The 24,375-nt window shown below is 51.1% G+C and overlaps 14 protein-coding genes across 14 annotated transcripts; 6 read left to right on the top strand and 8 right to left on the bottom strand.

Moving 5' to 3' along the window:
• Nucleotides 1–161: 161 nt before the first annotated feature.
• N7519_001990 (HNH endonuclease) lies at nucleotides 162–1,041 on the top strand (the record flags this gene model as incomplete). The annotated part of the gene is made up of 2 exons (XM_057288768.1): nucleotides 162–353; nucleotides 451–1,041. The coding sequence occupies 2 exons, from the start codon at nucleotides 162–164 to the stop codon at nucleotides 1,039–1,041; spliced, it is 783 nt and encodes a 260-aa protein (XP_057149970.1).
• Nucleotides 1,042–1,311: 270 nt separating this feature from the next.
• On the bottom strand, nucleotides 1,312–2,547 carry N7519_001989 (uncharacterized protein; the record flags this gene model as incomplete). Its single annotated transcript, XM_057288767.1, has 1 exon — nucleotides 1,312–2,547. One exon carries the CDS (start codon nucleotides 2,545–2,547, stop codon nucleotides 1,312–1,314), a length of 1,236 nt encoding a protein of 411 aa, XP_057149969.1.
• A 70-nt stretch (nucleotides 2,548–2,617) lies between these two features.
• Nucleotides 2,618–3,223, bottom strand: N7519_001988 (uncharacterized protein; the record flags this gene model as incomplete). The annotated part of the gene is made up of 2 exons (XM_057288766.1): nucleotides 2,618–2,908; nucleotides 3,011–3,223. The coding sequence occupies 2 exons, from the start codon at nucleotides 3,221–3,223 to the stop codon at nucleotides 2,618–2,620; spliced, it is 504 nt and encodes a 167-aa protein (XP_057149968.1).
• Nucleotides 3,224–4,059: 836 nt separating this feature from the next.
• N7519_001987 (neutral/alkaline ceramidase) lies at nucleotides 4,060–6,403 on the bottom strand (the record flags this gene model as incomplete). Its single annotated transcript, XM_057288765.1, has 2 exons — nucleotides 4,060–6,130; nucleotides 6,192–6,403. The coding sequence occupies 2 exons, from the start codon at nucleotides 6,401–6,403 to the stop codon at nucleotides 4,060–4,062; spliced, it is 2,283 nt and encodes a 760-aa protein (XP_057149967.1).
• Nucleotides 6,404–7,220: 817 nt separating this feature from the next.
• N7519_001986 (pre-mRNA-splicing factor SPF27 family protein) lies at nucleotides 7,221–7,930 on the top strand (the record flags this gene model as incomplete). Its single annotated transcript, XM_057288764.1, has 2 exons — nucleotides 7,221–7,257; nucleotides 7,317–7,930. 2 exons carry the CDS (start codon nucleotides 7,221–7,223, stop codon nucleotides 7,928–7,930), a joined length of 651 nt encoding a protein of 216 aa, XP_057149966.1.
• A 756-nt stretch (nucleotides 7,931–8,686) lies between these two features.
• Nucleotides 8,687–10,143, bottom strand: N7519_001985 (putative 3-beta hydroxysteroid dehydrogenase/isomerase family protein; the record flags this gene model as incomplete). The annotated part of the gene is made up of 2 exons (XM_057288763.1): nucleotides 8,687–9,858; nucleotides 9,915–10,143. The coding sequence occupies 2 exons, from the start codon at nucleotides 10,141–10,143 to the stop codon at nucleotides 8,687–8,689; spliced, it is 1,401 nt and encodes a 466-aa protein (XP_057149965.1).
• Nucleotides 10,144–11,428: 1,285 nt separating this feature from the next.
• On the bottom strand, nucleotides 11,429–12,410 carry N7519_001984 (class I SAM-dependent methyltransferase; the record flags this gene model as incomplete). Its single annotated transcript, XM_057288762.1, has 2 exons — nucleotides 11,429–12,090; nucleotides 12,170–12,410. The coding sequence occupies 2 exons, from the start codon at nucleotides 12,408–12,410 to the stop codon at nucleotides 11,429–11,431; spliced, it is 903 nt and encodes a 300-aa protein (XP_057149964.1).
• A 968-nt stretch (nucleotides 12,411–13,378) lies between these two features.
• On the bottom strand, nucleotides 13,379–14,481 carry N7519_001983 (uncharacterized protein; the record flags this gene model as incomplete). The annotated part of the gene is made up of 2 exons (XM_057288761.1): nucleotides 13,379–13,799; nucleotides 13,889–14,481. The coding sequence occupies 2 exons, from the start codon at nucleotides 14,479–14,481 to the stop codon at nucleotides 13,379–13,381; spliced, it is 1,014 nt and encodes a 337-aa protein (XP_057149963.1).
• Nucleotides 14,482–14,805: 324 nt separating this feature from the next.
• N7519_001982 (uncharacterized protein) lies at nucleotides 14,806–15,449 on the top strand (the record flags this gene model as incomplete). The annotated part of the gene is given in 3 exon segments (XM_057288760.1): nucleotides 14,806–14,993; nucleotides 15,008–15,290; nucleotides 15,342–15,449. The coding sequence occupies 3 exon segments, from the start codon at nucleotides 14,806–14,808 to the stop codon at nucleotides 15,447–15,449; spliced, it is 579 nt and encodes a 192-aa protein (XP_057149962.1).
• A 420-nt stretch (nucleotides 15,450–15,869) lies between these two features.
• On the bottom strand, nucleotides 15,870–16,241 carry N7519_001981 (uncharacterized protein; the record flags this gene model as incomplete). The annotated part of the gene is made up of 1 exon (XM_057288759.1): nucleotides 15,870–16,241. The coding sequence occupies one exon, from the start codon at nucleotides 16,239–16,241 to the stop codon at nucleotides 15,870–15,872; it is 372 nt and encodes a 123-aa protein (XP_057149961.1).
• A 799-nt stretch (nucleotides 16,242–17,040) lies between these two features.
• N7519_001980 (uncharacterized protein) lies at nucleotides 17,041–17,713 on the top strand (the record flags this gene model as incomplete). Its single annotated transcript, XM_057288758.1, has 2 exons — nucleotides 17,041–17,179; nucleotides 17,229–17,713. The coding sequence occupies 2 exons, from the start codon at nucleotides 17,041–17,043 to the stop codon at nucleotides 17,711–17,713; spliced, it is 624 nt and encodes a 207-aa protein (XP_057149960.1).
• Nucleotides 17,714–17,981: 268 nt separating this feature from the next.
• Nucleotides 17,982–19,540, bottom strand: N7519_001979 (tyrosinase family protein; the record flags this gene model as incomplete). The annotated part of the gene is made up of 5 exons (XM_057288757.1): nucleotides 17,982–18,185; nucleotides 18,263–18,813; nucleotides 18,870–19,017; nucleotides 19,040–19,282; nucleotides 19,472–19,540. 5 exons carry the CDS (start codon nucleotides 19,538–19,540, stop codon nucleotides 17,982–17,984), a joined length of 1,215 nt encoding a protein of 404 aa, XP_057149959.1.
• A 21-nt stretch (nucleotides 19,541–19,561) lies between these two features.
• N7519_001978 (uncharacterized protein) lies at nucleotides 19,562–21,033 on the top strand (the record flags this gene model as incomplete). The annotated part of the gene is made up of 5 exons (XM_057288756.1): nucleotides 19,562–19,637; nucleotides 19,700–20,293; nucleotides 20,346–20,693; nucleotides 20,786–20,941; nucleotides 20,999–21,033. The coding sequence occupies 5 exons, from the start codon at nucleotides 19,562–19,564 to the stop codon at nucleotides 21,031–21,033; spliced, it is 1,209 nt and encodes a 402-aa protein (XP_057149958.1).
• A 1,405-nt stretch (nucleotides 21,034–22,438) lies between these two features.
• Nucleotides 22,439–24,332, top strand: N7519_001977 (MFS transporter; the record flags this gene model as incomplete). Its single annotated transcript, XM_057288755.1, has 5 exons — nucleotides 22,439–22,770; nucleotides 22,829–23,205; nucleotides 23,265–23,541; nucleotides 23,604–23,761; nucleotides 23,803–24,332. 5 exons carry the CDS (start codon nucleotides 22,439–22,441, stop codon nucleotides 24,330–24,332), a joined length of 1,674 nt encoding a protein of 557 aa, XP_057149957.1.
• Nucleotides 24,333–24,375: the final 43 nt, after the last annotated feature.

Genomic DNA, 24,375 nt, shown 5'->3' with positions numbered 1-24,375 from the left:
TTTCATAAATCTCGAGGTCAAAGACAACAAAGTTGGAAGCCTTGAAAAATGGGCTTGAAGAATGATGTCAATCTGCCGTGGGGCAAAACAGACTTGACTCATCCGACATTTCCTCCGGACTAAGCTGTAGGGCCAAGCTTTTCTCCTCTCACCAAGTCTCAATGACGTCCGGTGAGAACTATGCTGTGTTCCGCGAATGTTTGTCTAATGCCATCGTGGCCCGCTCTGAGGAAAAGCCAAAGCCAACGCGACGGAAGCCAAAAGTCAAGCGCACCGAGCGCAAAGATGTAAAAACAGCGACAACACTTTCAACCGGGAGAGCAGACCCGGAAGAGCTGGCCGAATTTGTTGATGTACATGCACCCGGCCAGTTCAGCCCAGCGCAAAGCAACCAGCACTCAGGCCCAACAAAACCTACACACCACAGCCAACAACTAACGAGACCCAAAGCTAACAGCCCCAGTTCCTAGCCTCAGAAACCTTCGCCATTTTCCCAACCCCACTCCAAACCCTAAGCTACGCAGCCATCCAGCACGATCCAGGCCTATCAGCCCTCTACATTCCCCAGACACCGACACACCCCTCCCACGCGCCACGCTCGAAACCCTATTCTCCCCAATCCCAGTTAGCGTAACCGACTCGCTACTCGTGTACGGCATAATTCCCGACACAGCGGACCTGGTGGACTTTCTCGCCCCCGTGCTGACAGAATACATCTCGAGCGTGACGACTGGCCCGCCGGCATGGGCGAGCACGCGCGCGGACGCGTGCGAGATCTGCGAGCGTGACTGGATTCCGCTATCGTATCACCATTTGATTCCGCGCGGGGTACATGCGAAGGTCATTAAGAAGGGGTGGCATGATGAGTGGATGTTGAATAGTGTGGCGTGGCTTTGTCGCGCTTGTCATAGCTTTGTGCATCGCATGGCAAGTAATGAGGAGCTGGCTAGGGAGTGGTTTACTGTTGAGAGGATCTGTGAGAGGGAGGATGTGCAGGACTGGGCTAAGTGGGTTGGGAGGGTTAGGTGGAAGGCGAGGTAGGGGTGGTTGAGATCTATATGAGTCTAAATTGGCAATGATTTTCGAGGTTCGTGTTGGCTATACAATAGCAAAATGTACACATGTACATCGCGAAGGGACTGGCAGGGGTTAGAACTTGTTGCTTTATGGCTCAGCCTGAATATAGCTTCCTAATATTAACTTGTAGTTATAAGAATGTTTCATATAGATTGTTAGAAAAACAGAGAAAATAGTCTGCGAAAGAAAGCCTCCATACATGATTAAAATGATAAAATGGCCCAAATCTTACAGTTAACCCCGAGTAACAGTGGCAGTAACAGTCTCAGTAATGCGATCTGTCACCGTCTTGGTCTCGGTCTCAGTTTCAGTGATCGTGATGAAGCCAGGCGGCGTAACCGGGTTTACAGTAAGTATGCCTTGGCGTGGTTTAGAAGTTGTGGTAGCGATATTGGCATCCACAGCAGATGTAGGATCTGCTGGATGTGTAGTTTCCGCTGCTCGGTTAGCAGTCGACCCATGGGAGGTCACGAGAAGTGTTTTTGTGGAAGTGACGTGGACTGTTACAACCGGAGCAGTCTCACTCAGGGAGGACAACAATGGAGCAGATGGCGATGTCGTCGAGTAAACGGTCACCGGAACAACACTTGTGGAAGTGACACGGACTGTCACTATAGAAGCAGCTTCACTTGAGGACGGCGGTGATGTAGCCGGGTAAACAGTCAAAGGAACAACACTCGTGGAGGTGACGTGAGCTGTCACCACAGGAGCAATCTCACTAGAAGAGGACAACAACAAAGACGAAGAAGAAAGTGATTGTGTTGCCGAGTTTACGGTCGTGGGGTCAATTGGCGCTGCATTCACACTCGGAGCGCTCCCGGCTGAGGACGACAAGACCGAATACGAAGAAGCAGATGATGATGATGATGGGTAAACAGTCACACGAACGACCGACGTTGCAGTGGAATGGATGGTCACAAACATCAAAGATGTAATTGTTGGTTCAACGGACGGTTTTACCGTTGGCTCTGCTGACGACACCGGTGAGTTGTTCACACTGGGTGTGTGGTGGATGACGCTTGTCGAGAAGGGCTTTGGTGCTCCTTTGGTCACATATACGATCACAGGCTCGGTTACGGTCACAACTGGCTTGGAGCTTGACTTGGAAATCTGCTGTAGTGGTGTAGATTGTGCCTGCGTAGCCTTCGCTGGCTGGATATGATTGGAGGTTGGAATAACCGGTGTGGACGTGGAAGAACTGCTGCTACTTGCTTCTCCTATGGGTGCAATAGCTCCAACAGCTGGACTGCTACTTGTGGGCACTGTAGGCACCGGTGTTGTCGTTGGCTGTATGCTCGTAGAGGTCGAGGCCAGCGGTGTGGCTGTGGTAGCTTTGATGCTGGTTGCTCCACCTAGAAGCGAAGCCGACGAAGATTGGGCTGAACTCGGTATCACCAAGGAGCCGAGGGAAGATGTTGAGCTTGGACCATGGACAGGTAATGAACTAGTTATGGGCGATGAATGCAGCATTCCCGGGGTTGTGGATGAGGATATGGATAGCCGAGTCGTAGTGGATGCATGAGAGGTGGTGGTTGACCTTTTAGTTGTAGCTTGCTCCTGAGTTGTAGTTGGCTTTGGAGTTGTAGTTGGCTTTGGAGTTGTAGTTGGCTTTGGAGTTGTAGTTGGCTTTGGAGTTGTAGTTGGCTTTGGAGTTGTAGTTGGCTCTTGAGTTGTAGTAGGCTCTTGCGTTGTAGTTGGCTTTGGCGTTGTAGTTGGCTCTTGAGTTGTAGCTGGCTCTTGAGTTGTAGTTGGCTCTTGAGTTGTAGTTGGCTTTGGGGTTGTAATTGGCTCTGGAGCTGTAGCCATCTTCGGCATTGTAGTTGGCGTCTGACTAGTGGTTGTCTTACGAGTTGTAGTTGACACACGGGATGTAGTTGACTTCGGAGAGATGGTTAGCTTGGTTGGCTTAATAGTCTAGAAAAGGGTAAAGTACTATTGGCTCCACGGGCGTAAACGGTAGCTGTGTAGGTGCCGCCACAGGAGTGATTGCAGTGATACCGCCAGGTTCACGCCGTTCGATATCAGGCAATAAGGGGAGAGAAGTCGGCCCAGTTGACTCCAATGACGGATACAGCCAGCGAAAAATCGGACCAGCCGAAGCCATCCATGGCAAAAGAAGGAGCAAAAAGAACTGAAAGCGAAGCATCCTGATTTAGAAACGAGAGTGTTGGAAGTGATCGCTGACGACTTCGACAAACTGGGACAGTAAAGAAAATTGGGTGCTCAGTCAAAGATATATTAGAGCAACTGAATAGGACAAACAAAATCACACATATAATAAAGCATGACCAAAGAAAATAAGTAATTAATAGGGATGAATACAAGACCTGGGAGGCGTCTTGATGGCTTGCAAATGAAAGAATGGCCGGATCACTAGGGACCACAAAAACGAAGGGGAACAAAAGAATGGGGCAAGATGAAGCAACCTGAGACTTTAACAGAACAGAGATTTTTCTTTCAAATCCCTCGCCATCGAGGCCTGGCTGGTATATCTGCACCTTGGGGTTTCATAAGGGGCCGAGATAGGTTTAGGGCTTCCTGTCAGCCGCCCATTGTTCCGACCTTGGCAGCTTTTCCATAAACAAAGTCCGAAATAATTCAGTGTCCCAAATGGAAGCGCCATTGCAAGGGGCTCTTTGTGGGACCGAATTTCATGCTAGAAATAGATCGCGCGACAAAGAGACGTTGCAGTAGGCGCCCAGGCCTGGTCGATGGCGCGTGCTGATTGGCCAGCTGCAGGCGCAGGACCACTTTATTATCACATTGAGGACTCCTTGTTGACATATGGACCGGATGGATTTCTAGACCCAGAGTGTCTGAGTCATTTGCGACATGTACGGGCGCGTAAGTGAAGATATAATTACTGTGGCCTGGGTGCTAGCACCCCGTCGTACACTAGCAATTAGATTATTTGACACCGTTTATTCAACCTGTCACCACTCCAAAACCACTATATTCTAGATCAGTCAGACTATGGAGTCTTCACTGTGAAAGTCCCACTAATACCCTCGAATGGTGAGATCTGGCCAAGAGGATTCTTTGAGTCTCCATAATAATGCATCCGATAGGTCCCAGCCTGCAGGGGGACGTAGTGTCAACACTATAATACTCATCCTCAATCTCCCATTCAATTGTCACCTCACTGTGGCCAAGAATTTCATTGGTCCGCTCCCACGTGAAGACCAAATTCCAGTCACGGTCATTGCGCACAACCTCCCATCTGCCAGAATCGCTTTTTCTTTCAACCGCAGCGTAGGTCGATTCGAGGTGCAGATTGTTGCGCGGATTGGCACCCACAAAGGTCGTCTTCACAATATCTCCGGGGCCATAGGGTCCATTCCCTGGATTTGAAGTCACATTTCCAAAATGCTTGCCAATGGGCGCTCCATCATACACAACCCCTGCAATGAAGCTCAATGAACGGTTGGTGTTGATCGGTGGGCTGGGGCCGGGTTGAATGGCTGGAAGTTTGGCAACTTCTAACGAGCTTCCCAAATATGGCAAGTAAGTGAGGGTCAAATTGACATAGGCTGCCAATGTGTTTGGGCCGTAGAGAGTGGACCCGCCCTCGTAGCGCTGAGCGCCGTACTCTTCCTCTGTTGTCACGTAGTGAGCGTAACTGTTCGATGGGGCTCCGAGTACCACTAGAGGATCGGAAACAGAAAGGTAGTCCTTTGCTCCTTTTGCAATAGCCTCCTTCCAGCGTCGCCCAGACATCGTGGTAGCTTCGCTGGTGGATATAATGAGGAACAGCTGACCCACTCGCAAGACCTGGATGTCAATAATATCCGCGGCCCATGCATAAGGTTCAGTTAGAGTGCCGATATCCAATAGCACGTTCTTGGGACTTTGGCACTGTTGCTGCTCCTTGCTGGGCTGGTGAATAACAGCACGCGCAACTTTCCACAGGGGGTTGCGTCCAGCTGGACCAGTAGCATTCTGGGTAAAGTCAAAGGCACCAGGTCCGTCAGTAGTTCCAGCGGCAAACGAGTACCCCAGAGCCGCAGGACAAGTCGTCAGCGTACTAGTGTTGAACGGCGATGGGAAAGTGTAGCCATTCATGTCTTGGTACACATGGAAAGACTTCACGGCTGAACCTCCAGTGATTTTGATAGGGGTGGTATCCATTTCTTCGTAAAGCTTTTTTGCTGCTGAATACTGGCGGCGCCCAATCTCGAAGCAGCTCTTCGCTCCGTTGTCTTTCTCACGGAAGAAAGGACCTCGACCATGGCAATCCTCGTTTCTGCCACCGCAAGTGCTATCTTCATATCGACACATATCTCCGGAGCCATCTTCGCACCAAGCTCCCAGGATATTGGGGGATGTGTCCCCGACATTCGCTTGGGAGAATCCAATTACGGCATCGTCAGTGAACCTCGCATCGCCATCGACGCTGCGCTCGAAGAGGTAAGCTGCAACACCTTTGTTATCGCCACTGACCAGAGTGTTGTTGTTGTACATAGATGTGCCATGGACAGGGAACCAAGTTAGGATAGCCGCTGTTTTGTTGTCAGATTCGCGGTCAAACCGAATGAGAGAGAGCGATTTTTCAACATTGGCAGAATACCTCGCTCGTTCCTCCTCGGGGTTATGCTCGTAGGAAAAGGGACTGCGATTGATATTGGTGTCTTCCAGGTCGATGGATCCAAAAGAGAGCCGACCCGGCGCCAAGTTCTCATGGGCACGGATGATTGATAGAATAGTGCCATCGACAATGGCTTGATAGCTTTGTTTGTCGAAGCCTAGCGCCGGGATCTGAGGCAACAAGTAGTTCATCCACGCTCCAGGCCCGGAGTGCGAATGTGTCCCCGTCATTGCGACGTTGTGTTCGCCGTACCGTGCATACTTCCCACCGAGCGCAGTGAGACCCTCCAGCACCCCACGTCGCACGGCCGTGTCACCCGTAAGTGTATCGAGAACCAGGTACACAAAGGTTTCATCTGGCTTATTTGGGTCTGCGAAGATGAAGGCGCGAGAATACAATCTCTGCTTTAGACCCGCGCCTAGTTGGTCCAAGCTGGCATAGCCAGCGAGAGCAATCTCCACAACGGGCCTAGTAACCATATTAGCCAATTTAGTACATGGATATGTCGAAGTTTAAAGCATAAACATACCCAGTCACGTCTGCCTTGCCCGCTCCGACCAAAAAGATATCATCAGCTGCCGCCACGCTCGCTCTACTTTTCCACTGGTTGAAGTTTGAACTAAAGCTAGGCAAAGGCGACTGTGACTGGCTATCGAGCTTGAATACCGCAATCAGCTGAAAAAACACCAGCACTGAAAGAGTCACCCCAGCAAAAGTAACGCCCATGCGAAAGTTAGTCATTATTGTGAGTGCTTGCCAATATATCACAAGTGATATAGAGTTAGTACATCTGCAGAAAAGACGCGCTGAGTGACTGTAGCCCTTGAAAAGTCGAAATCTCCCAGGGAGATACAGGTTCTTATACAAGTGCACTAGTCGGGAATACAGTGGGAAAACGAACGAGCTACCTGCGAGTGCAGAAGATCATTGCCCAAGTACTCCCAAGGCTGGGAAAGAAGCCGATCATTAGATGCATGAAGTACTAGGTGACATTCGTCTAAGCGATGTACATGGGTCATCCATTCCAAGGTTGAATTCCGCACACCCAAAAGGGAATAGACTTTTGCTGTCCCCGCACAATGAGATTGTGCTCGTGTGCTGACTGCACATGTGAGGACTGGATTGCCTCAATTTGTAGCCAGTCGGTGAGCTGGGAACTCGCCTTAGTACTCAGGTACCTCGCGTAAAAACAATCCAAAACAGATAGGATCATCGTTGCAGTTGGGAGAGCATTGTAGAGAACAATGCCATTCGCCAGGCATTTCCCCGGACTCCCAAACCCTGGTTTTTGCTGCAGCAACATATACATATCCCATGACTCGAATTATGCTTGGATGCATTCATATATATTAATTACCCTACAAATCGGGTACACTCTTCCTCTTGTTTGTTTCTGCATATAAGAGTCGAGGTCACGTGGAGCTGGGTTAACACTAGCTGAGTCAGCGGCGCTCATCTACAGTGCTCGCCGCCTTCCTCACCGCCTTCATGTAGCAATGGTTCTCAGATTAATCTACTGGTCTTCACCTTTGACATCCGTACAAGAACATCACTCAAAATGCCATTAATCAACGAATCTCATGACTCACTGCCATGTATGTCCTCAGAGTGGTCAATAGACCTGCATTTAGAACCCAACCGCTAACCTTCTAAGATATCGACGCGGCGCCCACTGCATCCGCGCAAGCGCGAGCGCAGCAACTCATCAACGCAGAGCTCTCGCCGGAGCACGCCTCCGCAATGCACCCTTGGATCCCGGAAGCGCCAGAACCCAAATTCTCTCAATTTATGCAACAAGAACTTGAGCGCAAAGCGCAAGGAGCACCTCTCACAGGTGGAATCGATCTGTCCCGTTACGAAGCACCAGAGGCCCCGACTCGCACATCAGACACCGACACACCCGATCTAGACACATGGCGCCAGACTCTACAGAGAGCATATGCGTCAAGCTCGCATCTGTCCAAGCGCCACGAGAATCTTGCCCTGCTGGAAGAACATGGCAAGAACGCTTGGCTGATTGGCAATTCACAGCTTGAGGAGATACTCGGCTCTCTTGAGAAAGAGTTGGCAGAGACGAAGGAGGCTTCTGAGGAGGTGAACAAGCAGAGGAAAATCGCACAGGAGGCTAGCCAGGGTGAGATAGTCAGTCTGGAGGAGACGTGGAAGCAACGTCTCGGGGCGATTCTTGATGTTGAGGTGGCATCTGAGCAGCTGCGTATGCAGCGTCTTGACTATATGCGTCAAGTGGCTCAGCAGCAGGCTCGTTAAGGGGGGGACTCTCGTCTTGTCTGTGTACTATCTTTCTGAGAAATGGAAGCTTATCAATCTAGCGACCTTCCGCTAGCTGAGGGATTCATGTTCTTGGTTGCACAGTCTGCTTGGTGGAACGCTTGCATGGTGGAGTGCCATGTGTGCGACTTGGGGGGGGTTACCATGCCCTTGTTCCTTCGTCCATGAACACTCTGGAAAGTGGCCTATGGGTGTTGCTCTTGCTTTTGCACCGAGGACTTCTGTTCGCCCACACGGCTTATCAACACTCGGCTCTCGGTGTGTTTCGGCAAAGTGTCCCGAGGTCAGTAATCGATCTCGAATTACGACTGTCTATGGGGTCCATCAAACCTCATACCAAGCTCTAACAAAAGAAAAGCCTTTGCATCCAAATGAAGATTGGGGAATGATGAGACCTCGATATGACCTGGCACTGCTGGTCGGCTTCGGCTATTCAAACATTGGAAGTTGGAAGTTGCAGAAGATTCAATGAGTGATATCTCCTACCAGAGCCCTTTTCAAGGTTCTCTTCAAATATGATTCCATTTCACGCCACACCTTGTTCCAAGTAGAACTAAACTCCTAAAATCAAGTATAGGTTGAATTGCGCGCCATATCATGCGATAAAGGAATAACCCGGTTTCTGCTCTTATACTCATATCAAGTAGATCGTCAAACCCAAATCCTTCTCACAACACCCTCGGCGCAACCACATCAACACCGACACCCATCTTCCCGAACATTCACAGGGCCCGACTACATATTCGTCCCCGCCTCAACCCCTTCCCTCTCGGCCTTTGTATTCCAATCCACAAGCCGCCGACACAGACCCTCGAGAGTACTCAGAGGCGGGTTATATCCTAACCCACCCATCTCAGGCGGCAGCTTCGCGAGCGAATCATCAGCAAACACATGGACATTGATGATCGAAAACAGCGACGGCTGAAGTTGCGCAATATCCCCCGACAACCTCGGCAGAAACCAAGAGAGATATTTATACTGCAAGAAGGTATACAGCTCAATAAAATACGCCATAATCAACAACGGCAAGGGCTGCACATCGGGAAACGCAAGCGGCGTTTTAGACAACGTCGTGAGTAGCGTGTACAGATCACCAAATGCAATCGCCGGATTGGGGTCAGTAACGGTGAACGCCTGGCCACCAGTATTCGGGAGCTTTGAACCAGGCTCGCTCTGCTGGATCAAACGCTGTTCGTACAAGAGGTGTGCGATCGAGACGTTTTCAGCGTGTACGAAACTCTGCAGGATCGGACGAGCCCAGGTCGGACTACCTCCGTTCTGGAGATAAACACCCGTAATGATATTGTTGGCTTGGCCGCCTGTGCCATATACGCCGTTTGTAGGGCGGATACAGCCGGTGCGGAAATTTGTTGCGGGGTCGTCTGCTTCCCGGACGAGGCGCTCTGCTTCGGTTTTGGTTACAGCGTAGTTGCTGAAGAATTGGTCGTGGGTTTCGGGCAGTTTGGTGCTGTCGCTAACTACTTGGACTACGCGCTTGGGCTGGGTCGCCCACGGCGCGATCCAGAAGGTTGGCTGGTGTAGGGCGATGGAGCCTGAGGATGTCCAGATGAAGGCTGTGGCGCCGGCGGCTCTTGCTGCGTTCAGGACGTTCCGTGTGCCGTCGACGTTGACTTTGCTGCTGAGCGGTAGGAAGCTCTTGAGTCGGTCCTGGGGTCGTATTATGGCTGCGGTGTGGTAGACTGTTAGGGGGAGGTTGGTGACATTGGCAACCCATGGCTCTTCGAATGCTGTTGTTACTGCGAGCTCGTCGGTGATGTTGGTTTTGGTCCAGCCCACGCCTTTGTTAAGGACGTCCTGCTCTGGGGAGACTAGATCTAAAATACGAATGGCCTTGGGGTCCTCGCCACGTGCGAGGAGATGTGAGACTATCCATGCGCCAACTAGACCTATAGTTTGGAGAATCAGTGCATGGATTTGAAGAGCCACTTGTATCTGTACTTACCATTTCCGCCTACGATCACATATCGTCGGGATTGTTTTGGTGGCAGACTCTTAGTCACGTCAATAGGGGCTTCCACGCTCTTTTTGTAGGCTGCTTCTATTTCTTCGACTGTCCAGCGATGAGGTGATAGTTTCCGCGCCTCTTCGGGGACTATTTTCATAGCAGAGTTAACATGCCACATATAGAGAGCACCCAGCCCAACCAGGCTGGCTGCTATAAGCCACGTCATGATAGTTGGACAGTTGCAGAATACTTTTTCCAAGGTTGCAGTCCCACAGAGGGTTTTAACGGAACGTTGCAAGGGAGTACAAACAAGTTGTTTGCCATAGGGCTGTTTGAAGGTCTAAATCTAAAGCAGCCTGTTTCAGATAGGATATTCAAACATGATCTGGTCAGATTCAGATTCGTTCCAAAATTTCGGCAGGTCGCTTAGACGTTAGTTCGCTTCGGTTATGTTGAAACAAGCGGCCTGAGACCCCGTGGCCACTGAGAGCGCCTCATTTGGAGTAAAGTGTGGAATTATCAGACCCATTCCGTTTGGCACTAAAGAGATTTAGTAAATCTACTATGGTTAGATGTGTCGGCTATATAACCAAGGAATGCCTATTTTGTATCCATGGATCTGATATTAAACGGATTAAGGCTTTCGGGGATTTATAGATCACAATATGGTATGAACATGTACATATTAGTACAACATACTGTACAAGTCGGATCGGAACCTTCTGCAATGTTACATAGTTATCTATGTAGAAATATGTACTCCGTAGTTGGGATCGAAATAGACGTTCCATATTATTTTCTTTTTGCTTTTTTTTCAACCGGCTTTTTCCCGGTTCCATTGGCCCACTTTGATCTAAACGTCCCAAAATTGATATCTCCATTATATCTCGACTCCATACTCCGTACGTACTTCGTATTCCAAAGTTAAAGTATAATCGGATATGGTTTGGATGTGCTCCGTAGTTGAAATGCCAATAGAAATACCGCAACATATATTGCACCATATATGCCGGAATTGGAGGATTTGATACGGGGTATGATACAGCCCTGGAGGTTCCATAAGGGGGATGTCGGATGCCTTGGTGCCTCAGGCATCACGCCTGTAGATAGAACCCCATAGCTTCTCTCTTTCTTTCTCTCTCTCTCTCTCTCTCTTTCTCCGGTCCGTCCACCTGAATACATATAGCTTTCTCTCTATTGATTTCACACTGTATCTGTATTCCATGATAAAGTAAAGTCCTATAGTAGCCCTATTATAACGAGAATTAGTCTTTAAAATAACTACTGAGTAAAATCAGAGCTTAGTATACTCTCTGGAATACACTGCATTGGGTGGTACCAACTCGGCGTTTGGCCTCGAGTTCTTGCTTCAGTTGGATGAAGCGCCTGCATAGTCATGCGCAACTAGTTAGACTGCAACAGGTTAATTAAACTTTAATTGATTGATTGATTGATTGACCCCATTTGACAATAGAATATAGGGCTAGGTAGGATACGCCTAGCTCGCCCAGTCAAACGAAGTTAGCAACCCAAACATCCATGGCCCTAACTCCTTTCCGACCCCCCTGTATACCCTCCAAGCTCGCCTCACATGCATCCCGTGATGCAAGAACCACTGCCCGTTCCCTCTCATCACTCACAAACTCCTCTACTTCCCTTTCGAAAGAGGAAGAAAGACAAGCAGAGACTTCCCATTGCCCGTCCAGCAACCCCTCCCCACATTGCACGAGGGTTTCACCCTCTAGCTGCCATCCGGCAGCCAGAGCTAGCTCGGTAAGGCGCTTTGGCCCCAGCACGGTGCGGATGTTCGAGTCGCTGTTCTCGGATTTATGGCACTCTAGTGCTGCCTGGGCAAGCGCAGCTAATACGTGGGGCTGGGCGGAGGGGTGTGTCGCTACCAAAGACCACTCAGCAAGGAGGAGACGTCTGCTGTGCTGCTTGAGGGCGCGGAAGGTGGAAAGGATGAGCGAGGGGGAGGTGAAGTACCATAGGCAGTGGGCGAGCACTGTTGCGTCAAAGGCCTTACTTTCACTGGTGGGCGGCGAGGAAGAGGAAGAGGGGAAGGAAATGGAGGAGAGGTAGTCCAGGGGGGATTGTTGGACCCAAGTAATCCGCCCACCTAGCGGGCCTTGCGAGATGTGAGCCTGTGCTTGGCCGAGAGTATACGGGGCACCTGCAGGAGCGATTAGTCGGCTGCTTTCCGCTCACGACCCCAGGACAGGCAGCAGGGTTAGAAAAGCTAGAGGACTCACCATAATCCAATTCCGCCGGATCGACCGCGACTACTTTCCCCTGCTCGCCAACAGCATAGGCAATGACAGTCGTGCAGTCCCCTTGCCCGCATCCTAGTTCCAGCACCTTGGAGCCGGTGGGAATGTTCCAGTGCTGCAGGAGCACCAGGCGGTGCAAGGTTTGGGAGTGCTGGATGTCCAAGTGTGTGGGGTCGTGTAAGGAGACAAGGGCGATAGAGGCGGGGTCGAGTTGAGTGGACATGTTGTGTTCGATGGGTGTTGGACACAAGACGGCTGAGTGGGTTTTGCGTAGCTAGGTGATGGAACTTGGAACTATAGCCTTCATTTCAGAAACCGAAAAGATGCGGACAGGGACATCTTATATTGCCAGACTTGGAGGGTCGCCTACCGCAAAATTAATATGGGGGTAATCTACTGGGGGTTGATATTGTGACATATTCCTACTGCTGCGACAAGGCCCCCTCCCCACTCTTTCAGGCATCCACCGGAGTATTCGGATTAAGATAACTCTGGGATATTTTGCCCGCAGTTTCCTTGAAAACTTCAAGTTCTTTGTTTAGGATTGACTGTTTATGTGGGCTCGCTTGGCGTATAACCTTCGAAAAGCTTATCTGAGCGATTAAAGTTGAAATATTATCAAAAGAATAATATAAATATAAATATAAATAAATAAAAACAAAAAGATGATAGAACACTTTGAATAGCATCGCTGTTAGGTGACCCTATGTAGTGTCAATGACTCAATGGGGGACTACTCCGTAATGGTATTGAGTACATGTATGTATTGGAGTGCCTAGAGTCGCTAAAGTTTTGGGTGGGGGTTGGTATCGAGGATCTTGCGGATAGCGTCCGATAGGGTAGTTGCGGCAGGCTAATGGGGCCGAGGCTTGATCGGAATATTCCCAAACAACTACTGCCCAACTAGTAACTACCCCGCTTTTTAGATTGACCCTGTGAGCTCTTTGTATAGTCTTCTTAGAATCAGACATCCCCTTGTCTAACAGATTGGCCCTGCCCGCCAGTGTTCAACAAATAGGTCCTATTTCATGTGCGAATCCTCAGCGCAGTAGGCCGATGAGGTGATTGTACTAGGGTTACAGGTGACCACTGATTCGAAGAGTCACTAGACATACCTAGAGCCGGGATCCATTCTATGTGCCCAGGTGAACAATGAGGCTGATTAATGCAACAATGGCTATCCTGCCCCACTCATTCCCTCCTTCTCACCAACTCAAACCCAAAGCTCGGCGCTATGTCAATCTGCATGAATTCCACATGACACGCCACGCGCTGGCACCTCATTTCCACTACCAGACTCTCTGCCGCGCTGGGACAGCCGAATTCTAGTGTTGTGCTGTTCGGCTTGGCTGTGAGGTCTAGCACGCCAAGCAGCTCTCCGCGCACGGGGAGGGTCGAATAGGATACGGTATCAAAATCGAGCTCGTCCATAGTGGAAGAGACGATGGCCGAGGTAGCCACTGGTGCGATAAGCTGCCAAACTTCAATTTCCGTTATATCCCCCTTGGTTATGAGGTCCTTGGCACGCGCAGAGAACTCGGGAGGCGGCCGCCAGGAGAGTGCACAGGCGTTGACGCCGGCGGGGGATGGGGAAGCGCATAATTGTCGAGTCCTTTTCTTGCATCAGCAACTGCACACAGAGTGGTAGACATGGAGCATATGTGGATGGCTTATTGAAGAGAATGAAAAAGGAGTAAGTACGGAATACGGACCTCGACGGTAACATAGACCTGCACCCCTTGACCCCACACGGCATTCTTTAATTTCCGGCTCACACGTGCTATTCTATCTGGCCAAGCGTGGTGATAGACCTGGGGAGGTGGGATGAATTTTGCTACCCTGTCTAATCCCAGCCTAGCGTCGCCATAGGGGAGGGCCTCGAGGTCAGAGTCAGACAAAGGGTAGGCTTGGTACTTTGATAGTGTAGTGGGAAGGAGAGCGACATTCACAGCCGATAGCAGCGCTAGGGCAAAGGAGAAGTAGAGAATGAGCTTGGACAGCTGAGGGGGGCTTGGAAGGCGCGAGGCCGTTGAGGTTGTCCGAGGCTTCCAACAAGGGGGCAGAGTAGTCGTCCTCGGAGGAACGCTTCTCAAGGGTTGCGCTGGAGTCCTCGCCATCGTCGTGTAGTGAAAGAGGCGCATATTGGGAAGAGCTGGACTTTGCTTTGGAGGAGGACATCGCGAGGGCCGGTCAAAGAGAAGAGCAGAGAGGGCGCGCCGTGAGTCAATGCAAGTACCGGTAAAGAAGGCGATGGCGCCCGTACCAGGCAACCACTCAAAAAGTAATACCTGCATGACGCCTGGTACCTCTTGCTGGTCACCGCGCTCTCCAAATGATAGTAGAGTTACATTGCATTAGAAACTCCGCCCTACTGCATAGCCAAAAAGACCCCTGTGCATTCGTAATCGCGGCCAAGTGAGGTGGGGACGGGTCCATCTCTATAGCTTGCCCACATGCACTACCTGACGCCGTGCAACACGGCGACCAGCCATTTTAGAGGTGTGGCCGTGGCGGCTCCGCCGGGCAGGTAGGAAGGGTTCGAAGGGAGTTACACCGTCTAAAGATACTCCATATTGCTCTCGCTCTCTGCACCGTGCTACACTGAACCTCTGTCCACCATGCTCTCCTTTTTCACTGCAATCATCTTCTTGCTTGTCTTCATAAACCTTACATCCGCCGCGCACGCTGGCTTCCATGTCCAGTTCCCATGGATGACCCGCGGTCCAAACCCCAAGACCCGGCCAGAGATAGATTGGTACAATCCTTTCTGCAGTATTTTTCTGTCCGCCTCCGGTCTAGCAAAAGCGTAGGCTGACACAGAGAAGGGGAGATAGTGCATAACCCTCAACGATACTCCCGTCACTCCCGCAGTTTCCTCTCGTTCTCCGGCCATCCTGGGGACCTTGTGACTGCCCTCTACAGCCGACATAGAGTGCCAAGGAAGAGAGAAGATTTCCCCTACATCATCCTGAAGGATGTACCCATCCAGCCTTCGGGGCAGCTGTGTGTGAATGTCACGATACCATTTCAGACCGAGGTCGACGAGATGGGAGTCATATACTTCGAGGCGAGGGATCCCAAAACAGGGAATGTGGAACACTATGTCAGTTTCTCCAGCTTGCAAGTTGTAGAGCTGATGCTGATGCAAATATAGTGCTCCGACGTCAAGATGGCTGACATGAAGGCTCTTCCGGAGGACCATCCGGCTATGTGTGCGGCTAATAACGAGACACTTATCCCGATGCCGGATGAGTACCTGTAGATGCAGGTTGGAGAGCTGTCATGTCCTGCAATTATCATGTGTGATTCGCTTCTAAATGTGTAACGCTGTGCCACTCTCTCACCTTAACGTACAATGACTCAATGCAACGGCACTATAGCAACTTGAAATGAAGCAGATATCCAGCCTGCTAGCTCCTATTTGTTTCCATCAAATGCAGAATAATGATCGTAGTGCTTAGTGCTACTACTGTCTATAGCGTTTCCGAGTAAACGATCCGCGATACTGCTTGATGGACTTTTATATATGTGTATACTGCTTGGTATCAAACGCTGGTAAAAGAAATACCCTCAAAGAGGGTGCAAAGCGGGTGGATTTGCGGCGCTTGCCTTTCGAACATATTATAGACTTTTCTAAAGCTTGTTCTAATCGAGGCTTCGATTTTCCGCAGCCGAGCAGTGTCTAGACGTATACGACCTCGTCTTTATCCACTCCGTAGGTGTGACGCTTCTCAAGTGCGGCCTCGTCTTCATCCACCCCGTAGGTGTGGCGCTTCTCGAGTGCGGCCTCGTCTTCATCCACCCCGTGGGTGTGGCGCTTCTGGAGTGCGGCCTCGTCTTCATCCACTCCGTAGGTGTGGCGCTTCTCGAGTGCGGCCTCGTCTTCATCCACCCCGTAGGTGTGGCGCTTCTCGACCATGCCAGAGAAAGAGGCAAGGTTGCTTGACTGCTCAGAGCGGCGAGCCAAATCAGTGGGGGGAACCGCTGCGGACTGGACAGGGAGCATATTCAGGCCGAGGCTAGCAAGGCTGAGTAAAGTGATGGGGAAATGCATTGCTGAAGTTTGAGAGAATGCTTTCGGAGGTGAGACAAAGAGGTGGGTCTTTTATGAGATGTTGTTAGTGCTCGTCGTACCCTTGGGAATTTATACGTTTCGAGATCCGAAGGAGAACTGAAGTGACGACTCAAAGTGACGGCTCAGATCTTCCCCTCATCTACTCCGTAGTCGACGATCACTACCAAAAGAGATGAGTAGCGCATGCTTGACCTGTACAAGCAATTTGGAATGCATATAATGTGATCCGCTATACGAGAGTGCAGATAATTAGTGCTTTTGTACACCCCACAGACCGGTGGAAGCCCGTCGGCCCAAGGCGAGAACGGGGCGTGTCTGTGACAGGTACAGTAGCGTAGGGATAAGCTCAGCGTTACCCACAATTCTTCCTCTTTGGTCCTAGTTGTAAGAGGGACGCGATAACGTCCTCGAACTTCATTGAATAACCACCTGGCGAGCAGGAAGTCTAGTGCAGGGTGTATTAATTAGGCGTCCCAAAGATGATCCCGGTATCTATCTATGTACTCTGTGATAAGTAGGGTAGTATTCTTTGCGGAACCACAAACTGCCCCGTGTGTGTTTCCCTCTCTCCACTTGATCGACAGAATCCTTCGAATAAGGGCATTAGCGAATAGAGCACCTCGACAGTTGCGTCTCCTCCTCGTCCCTTCTCCGGGACCATCGTGACTTGCCCACCCAAGCCAGAGCGGATAGGGCCATACATGTTTAAACACTATCAGCACGTTCCTGATGCTGAACACAATCCCGTCTCCCTCTGCTCTCCTACCAGCACACCGAGATGCTCCCTAAGTCCCTGGCACCGCAAATACGCGGCCTCTCCCTCGGGCTGCTCGCAGCGCTGAGCATATGTCTCGTCCTGAATTTGGGTGCCCTCTTCTTCTCACTCCGCATCGTAACACGCGGAACGCGGGGATACAGTGCGCCATATTCCAACTTCTCCTCGCGCTCATGACTAACGCACAGTAGCCTACCTCGCCGGCGACCGACCTCGTAATCTCCCTCTAAATGTCCGCACCATCCAAGCCGCCTTCCACGACGACCCTGCCCACTACGGGATGGAAGGCATCACGGCCACGGCTGAGTGGAACGAAATTCGCCCTCCCGGCAAGGGGTTCGTTTTCTCAGGGGAGGAACACTTCGCATTTGGTGTGTCAATGTGGCACCAGATGCACTGCCTTAATCACATACGCGCGGTGCTTGTCAACGGAGACGACGGGTCAGACCATACGGCACACTGCTTCCATTACCTACGGCAGAGCATTCTCTGCGCTGCCGACACAACCCTAGAGCCGGGCGGCACGAGCATGAAATTGGCTAATGGGGATAAAGTCGCTGCGGGTGGAGGAACTGTGCATACCTGCCGGGACTGGAGACAGGTCCATGATTGGATGGAAAGCCAGCATAAGAAGTGGACACCGGACATGTATACGAGGATTCAGGAGTCTAGTTAATAATATAGTGGGTATAGGATGGGAATTTGAAGGCTGTGTGTCGTATGGAACTAGACAACTATTCTTTAGGGTTCGTGTGGGAGAGTACGTAACTATGTGCGCAGTACCAGTTGAGCAAGGTACCATGCTCCTCGTTTCCCTTTACAAAGAACGAGAAGCCAGGGAAGCTGCCGTAGGGGAACAAGGTGGGGCGCAACCCCGTATAGCGTGAATGTAACCCTGATATGACTGAAGTCCTAGATACGATATCAGTCTACTCTAGTATCAGTTACTCCTCGTCCGTATACCGGTAACATAACGGCCAACCCTCCGTATCAAACACACTCTTCGGCGCCACAGGCACGCTCTGAACGTCGAAGGGCATTCGATGATCTGCGTGCGCGTTAGGGTCGTATCGTGGATCGGTCATATTGTGTGGGGTTAGGGGCATGCCGGAAAAGGCGGCGAAGTTGGAGGGGTGGTGGCGCTGCCACTATACAACTCATGTTAGTAGCGTTGCACTGCAGGAGACATATGGGGCGTGAAGATAGCATGGGTTCGGGGGCACACCTCACTCCACAACCGGTCCAGTTGCGCATGATGCAGCCAAAAGAGTGGGTCATTAGGCGTGAAGCTGATTGCCATGCCCTGGCAATCCTCCTCCGGCAGAATCTTCGGGCAATCTCCCGCCAAGTCGCCCCCAACGAAATTGTGTACGTGGTTGTGCAATAGCGCCATTGCGTGCTGGAACCTAAAGAAGTCGCCCGTGGTTTGCTCGGTCAAGTTGCGCACAAAGTCCGGACCGAGGGTGCGGTTTTGAGGCAGCTCATGGGCGAACCAGCCGGTTATGAGCGTCAAATTCCTCCGCAGCGGGTGCGGTATCGGCCAGGAAAGTTCGAAGTTCCCTGTGGGAGAAAAAGCGCCAGTGATGGCGGTACAGTCAGCCTCGGGGGAGGAATCGCAGTCCCCCGTGCCGCCCAGCCCATACTCTGGTGAGTCCTCGAACACTGGCGAGCCGAACAGGTCTGCGTGATCGCGCGACCAGTCCCAGTATGGTGTTGGCCCGCTGTACCCGCAATTGCGGCGGAGTGAGGTGTCGAATAGGTAGGTGAACCAGCGATCTGCGCTCATATAAGTACGAAGTATGCGCGTGGGAAAGGCAAGGGACGGAACGCACGCCACGGCAAAAAGTAGGCGTTCCTATGCGCGCTGTGCTCCACTGATGCGTGCGAGTAAGAGAAGTCGTCGTATAGGCTCCTCTTCCCCTCAAGCACCGTCTGGTCCGTCGTCAAGGATAGCCGTTCGTGTCGTATGCTTGCCAAACACTACTCGACATAAGCAACGTACGCGGTATCTACCGGGGGAAGGAGAGCGCACCTTGACAGCTCCCACCCACTCAGCCTTCTCGCGATTCGTGAAGGTCCGCCATTCTTTGCGTGTCAGCAGCTTGTTACACTTTTGTGGTTGTCCCTCGTTCCATTCGTGCGCATATGAGGCGGCGCTGGGGAGGACGGCGAGGATGGCGAGTACGAGGAACAAAATCGAACGGCCCATGGCTATAATCCAGCCAGGAGGGGAGTAGATAGCAGTCTGCGATAGTCGCAATATTAAAGAATAGCCCTGACCTAAGTAGTCAGCTTACTGTGCATGATAGAAACCCCCCTGGTCAGCCACTACTATTGATGCAGAGCAGACCCGCCTTTTAGATTAATCGCTTGGAGACCGGGCATCTCCAGTACCAATTTGCCCCCAAATTGCCCTAATTGCACAATGTCTTACTGTATCTTCCGCTCGTGGCTCCCCTTGTGCTACTAATAGCAAGAACAAACCCTCCTCGCCCACGTCCATCTTGAAGGCACAAGCACAACGATGCGCACCTCTTCCTACCTCTCCCGCTTCCTTGCTCCCCTCCTCTGCATCTTCTTCCCCCTCTACCTGGCCATCCGTGACTCCACCTTGTTGTCCGACATCGCATTTCTCCTCTCCCCCTCTCCGAGCGCGCCGAAGCCCTTCACATCAAGCTCACCTCCCCGATTGCCGCCCCTCCAGCACCAATCTCCAAAGAAGCCTTGGAAGCTTCCGCCGAGCTCGCTAAACCCGTGCGTGCACCCGAAGGCGAGAGAAGGAAGAGATACCCCTCCCTTCCCGACGGACTGGCCCACTGCATCAACTCCTTCGAGCAGTATCCTTTCCTCGCCGAACAAGTGCTCCAGCGAAAGCAAGCGCGGTATTCCAAGCAGACGCCAGCGCAGAAGGCGATAAGTAACAATCTCGGCTATCCTGGACACTTCGAGAAAGCTAGGAAGGGGATCGAAGTGAACGCCCAGTTCTCAGAAAAGATCGCGCATATTGCGAGGGAGGGTTACCACACTGGCCCACAAGCGCTGGAGGACAATGGAGACGCGGAGTTTGGAGTTGTAGACCTAGCGTTTGGACATCTTTCGCGAGACTGGAGCACCCAAGGCGCAAAGGAGAGGCAGGCCGTGTTTCCGCCTGTTCTGGGTGGGCTTGAGCAACATTTTGGCGGGAACGGGAGAGGGAACAAGGTCCTTGTACCCGGAAGCGGTATGGGCAGGCTGGCAAGCGATATCGCTGATCTAGGTGCGTCCATATTACTCCATTGGATTGAAGGCGCGGCCTCACATCGGTGCAGGATACGACGTCACGGCCAATGAGCTGGACTACGGCTCTATCCTGGCCTACCATCTGCTAACGAACCACACGAGCTCACTGCACCAGCACACCCTGCAGCCCTTCGTGACCAAATGGACGTATCAGGCCAACCCCTCCTCGCGCTACTCCGCCCTAACAGTGCCGGACCACTGGCCAAACAAGGCCGTCAAGCTCGTCGAAGGGGACTTCTTGGTGATGTTCCCCGAGGACGGTGAGTTCGACGCCGTCGTCACGCTCTTCTTCATCGACATTTCCAAGAACGTGATTGACTTCCTGAGCAATATACATCGGCTGCTAAAGCCTGGTGGGGTGTGGATCAACCTTGGGCGTACGTTACTGTCTTCCCTTCCTTGAACGCCGACCTTTATAATTTTCTTGTGATCCGTTCACCCAAACTCAGGCTGACGTTTATGTACACAGCGCTGAAATGGGGTACCCATACCGCTCTCCAGCTTTCCGCGGAGGAAGTGCTCCAGCTGGCAGATCTGCTCGGGTTTGACGTGGACCATACGTCAAGGAAGAGCATCGACAGTCTGTATGCCGAGCAGCCAGAGACGTTACTGAAGTTCACTTACGGTGAGTGTCTGCCGTTTTCCTGTGAGGAGTGAGCACGATTGCTGATTGGGCGGGCAGTTACGCAGTTCTGGTCCGCGACGAAGAGGGGTTAAAACGAGGGTTGTGTAGGTTATTTCCAGGCTTTGGGCTAGATACCTTGAAAGTGAATACTACTTCTTCGGATTTAGAAATATAAAGGTGGGAAGCGACTATAGGAAGTAATTAATTAAAGGTATTAAAAGAGTTACTAGCCAGGCTTATAACTATTAAACGAAGAAGCTAAGGATTAAATAATACGAACTAAGGTAAACTAACACTATAACTCTAATAGGTTAAAGATTAAATAGTGAAATAAGTGTGTCTTAGGGAGAGCAACTAGGTACTCCACTATTTAATATATTAGGGGCTTATAAAGAAGTGCCAAGCTTAACAGGCGGCTTCCTAAGGCTAGCAAGTGATGCCTAAGGTGGTTCATGCATGCATAGCGTAATGACAGGACAGGAAAGGTGTAATTCCGGCTGACATTAGGCTACTCAGTGAGCAAATCAGAGCGCTTAGGTGACGCTTAGTGAGTTCCAAGGTTACATGGTAAGGCTACCTACCTACCTAGGTAGGTAGGTAGCCAGCCATCCCGCTTATATAACGATCAGGTGATGCTCGGTGAGCGACCTCGGGAGAGTGGTGATTATATAATACTTAGGGGCGTGCTTAGTTATACTTAGTGAGCAAAAAGCGACAAGGACTAAGCACCAAGACGGAAATAGAAGGCCAAAAAGTGGCAGAGGAAATCCGCTATATAGGCAGAACCCACATGTGCACTCTTTCGGGCCTAATAGGCCGTGTGGAGACAAATTAGGTCGTAACACCGAAGTTCTGCCTTAGAAAGGTACCACGCCATCTCTTTGCTCATGGGGAAATCCCATGCCAAAGGTCTGTACGATAAAGAGCAAGTATGGGATATAAGGGGAAGCCAATACTCTGCCTTATCTATACAATGTACACTCTACACAGTAGGGAAAGAAACTACCTGTTTTTGTTCGGCGCTATAGATCATCTTCTCGGCACAGCACCAATCCTGCAAGCCGTTCAAGCGCTACTCCGTACTCCGTACAAGCCCAGCTCTTCTTCGAATATGCCAATCACTGATTTTCGGCCCCACCTTCGAAAAATTCCGAGTTCCAAATGATAAGTGTCTTCAATTTATATCTTCTTTCTAATCTGTGTCAGTTTAAGGGCTTGCGGCTGATATTTAAAGCAACCTCGGCTTCGGGATCTCGGCCTACATTGGCAGCATTTTCGCCATCTCTCAATAAAGAAATAGAGAACGAGACACTCTACTACTACAGCCTTATCTCGGGGCTGAAATCCGAAACCTGAGGGAGCCTCTACTCCTATTTCCCCTATTTTCTTCACTACAACCCCTAACATTGGGGTAACCGGCTCATTTGATATCTAGTATACACCCAAATAGGCTCGCCGACCACTGTTCCATTGCCTAGAAGGCTATTGGTCCAGGGAATGGCAGCTCAACACTCCAATTTGGAGGGCCAAGATAAATGGCCTCAGAACACTGAGAGGGTGTCCCAGGACACAGACTCTATCGAGTCCATTTCCACAGTAGACACACAGGCCGACCGCGATGCGCTAGGAAAGACATTGACAGCTCGCGCCTCGCGAACCTCGCATATGTCACTGTCGGAGCGTGTAACGACAATCGCAACCAATGCCACCGCTGACCCCGACTACGAGGTCGACTGGGATGGCGACGATGACCCTGAGAACCCCAAGAACTGGAATTTAAAGTATAAGTCCATGGGCATCGTGTTCCTATCATGGAATACTCTCATTGTGTAAGTATCTATCTTGAAGTTTTGAAGCACGAGGTTCTCTAGCTAACAAACCCGGAAGCGTGTTGTATTCAACTTCTTATACATCAGGTATTACATTAATGGCCGAGGAATTCGGCCAATCCGGGACTATCGTCACCCTTGGCTTAACCTTCTATCTGTTCGGTCTTGCCATCGGGTCCATGTTCATGGCCCCGTTGAGCGAGGTCTACGGACGGAAACCTGTCTGTGTAATATGTCTTGCCGTGTTCACAGTCCTGATCATCCCCTGCGCGCTCGCGAAGTCCGTCACAGCACTGATCGTCGTTCGGTTTATCGCTGCTTTCTTTGGCAGTGTTATGATCTCTACAGCGCCCGGTATGGTGGCTGATTTGGTAGACGATGAGCACCGCGCTCTGGCGATCTCTGTTTGGAGTATCGGGCCACTCAATGGACCAGGTTTGTTCTTCACCTATTCTCTTTTCCGTCACAATGAGTCCATTTCTAACGGGATATAGTTATCGGCCCTGTTATCGGAGGGTTCGTCACTCAATATCTTGGCTGGCGCTGGATGTGCTGGATCGCGCTCATTCTCTCCGCTATCGCGTTGGTCTTTGCTATCCTCCTCAAGGAAACCTACGCACCAACCATTCTACAAAAGAAAGCAGCCAGACTCCGCAAGGAGACCGGCGAGTCCCGCTGGTGGAGTCGTTATGACCAAAAGGCGAGCCTTCCCGAAATCCTCAAGCTGAACCTCAGCCGGCCATTTGTAATGGCGGTCACCGAGCCAATCTGGTGAGTCTCTTACCCTTCTGTACCCCACAGCAATTCACAGAACATGAAACTAACCCAATCAGCATTTTCTGGAACATCTACATCGCAATCATCTATGGCATCCTGTACCTCTGCTTCGTAGCTTACCCAATTGTCTTCCGAGATATTCGCGGATGGCAACTGGGCGTGTCTGGGCTCGCCTTCCTGGGTATCGGGATTGGCGTCCTCCTCACAATCGCCTGTGAACCCTTAGTCCGGCGGCTAGTCAACAGCCACCCAAAGATCCCGAGACGGGAAAACCATACCCAGAAGCAATGGTCGCGTTCGTCTGCATCTGCGCAACAATTATCCCAGTCGGTGAGCTCTGGTTCGCATGGACATGCTCTCCAGCCTCGATTCACTGGATCGTGCCGACACTCGCGGGTATTCCGTTCGGCGCGGGAAACACTGGTGTCTTCATCTATGCGTCCAACTACCTGACTCACAGCTACGGTATGTATGCTGCTTCTGCTTTGGCGGGTAATTCGGTTATTCGGAGTATCCTCGGTGGTGTTCTGCCTCTTGCTGGCTCTTCTATGTATGCCAGTCTGGGGCCGAATTGGGCCGGCACTCTGCTGGGGCTGTTGGAAGTTGTGATTGTGCCGATTCCGTTTGTGTTCTATAAGTATGGACATAAGATTCGTATGAAGAGTCCCCTCATTGTGCGCATGCAGGAGGAGAAGACGAAGCTGGAGGGCAAGCGGGCCAAGAGGCAGCTTCGGCTTCAGCAAGTGAATCAGGCAGATGAGAAGAAGGTGGAATTGGCGGTTTAAGGTTGCTCCTTGATGTTTTTTTGTCTGGTGTTCTGATTTACGT

This window comes from Penicillium mononematosum (assembly GCF_028829835.1).
Source record: "Penicillium mononematosum strain IBT 11891 chromosome Unknown utg000002l:1.0-8112719.0:1.0-8118358.0, whole genome shotgun sequence".
NCBI classification, from domain to species: domain Eukaryota; kingdom Fungi; phylum Ascomycota; class Eurotiomycetes; order Eurotiales; family Aspergillaceae; genus Penicillium; species Penicillium mononematosum.
Note: the sequence above shows the minus strand (reverse complement) of the source record. Positions and strands in the feature narration are given on the sequence as shown.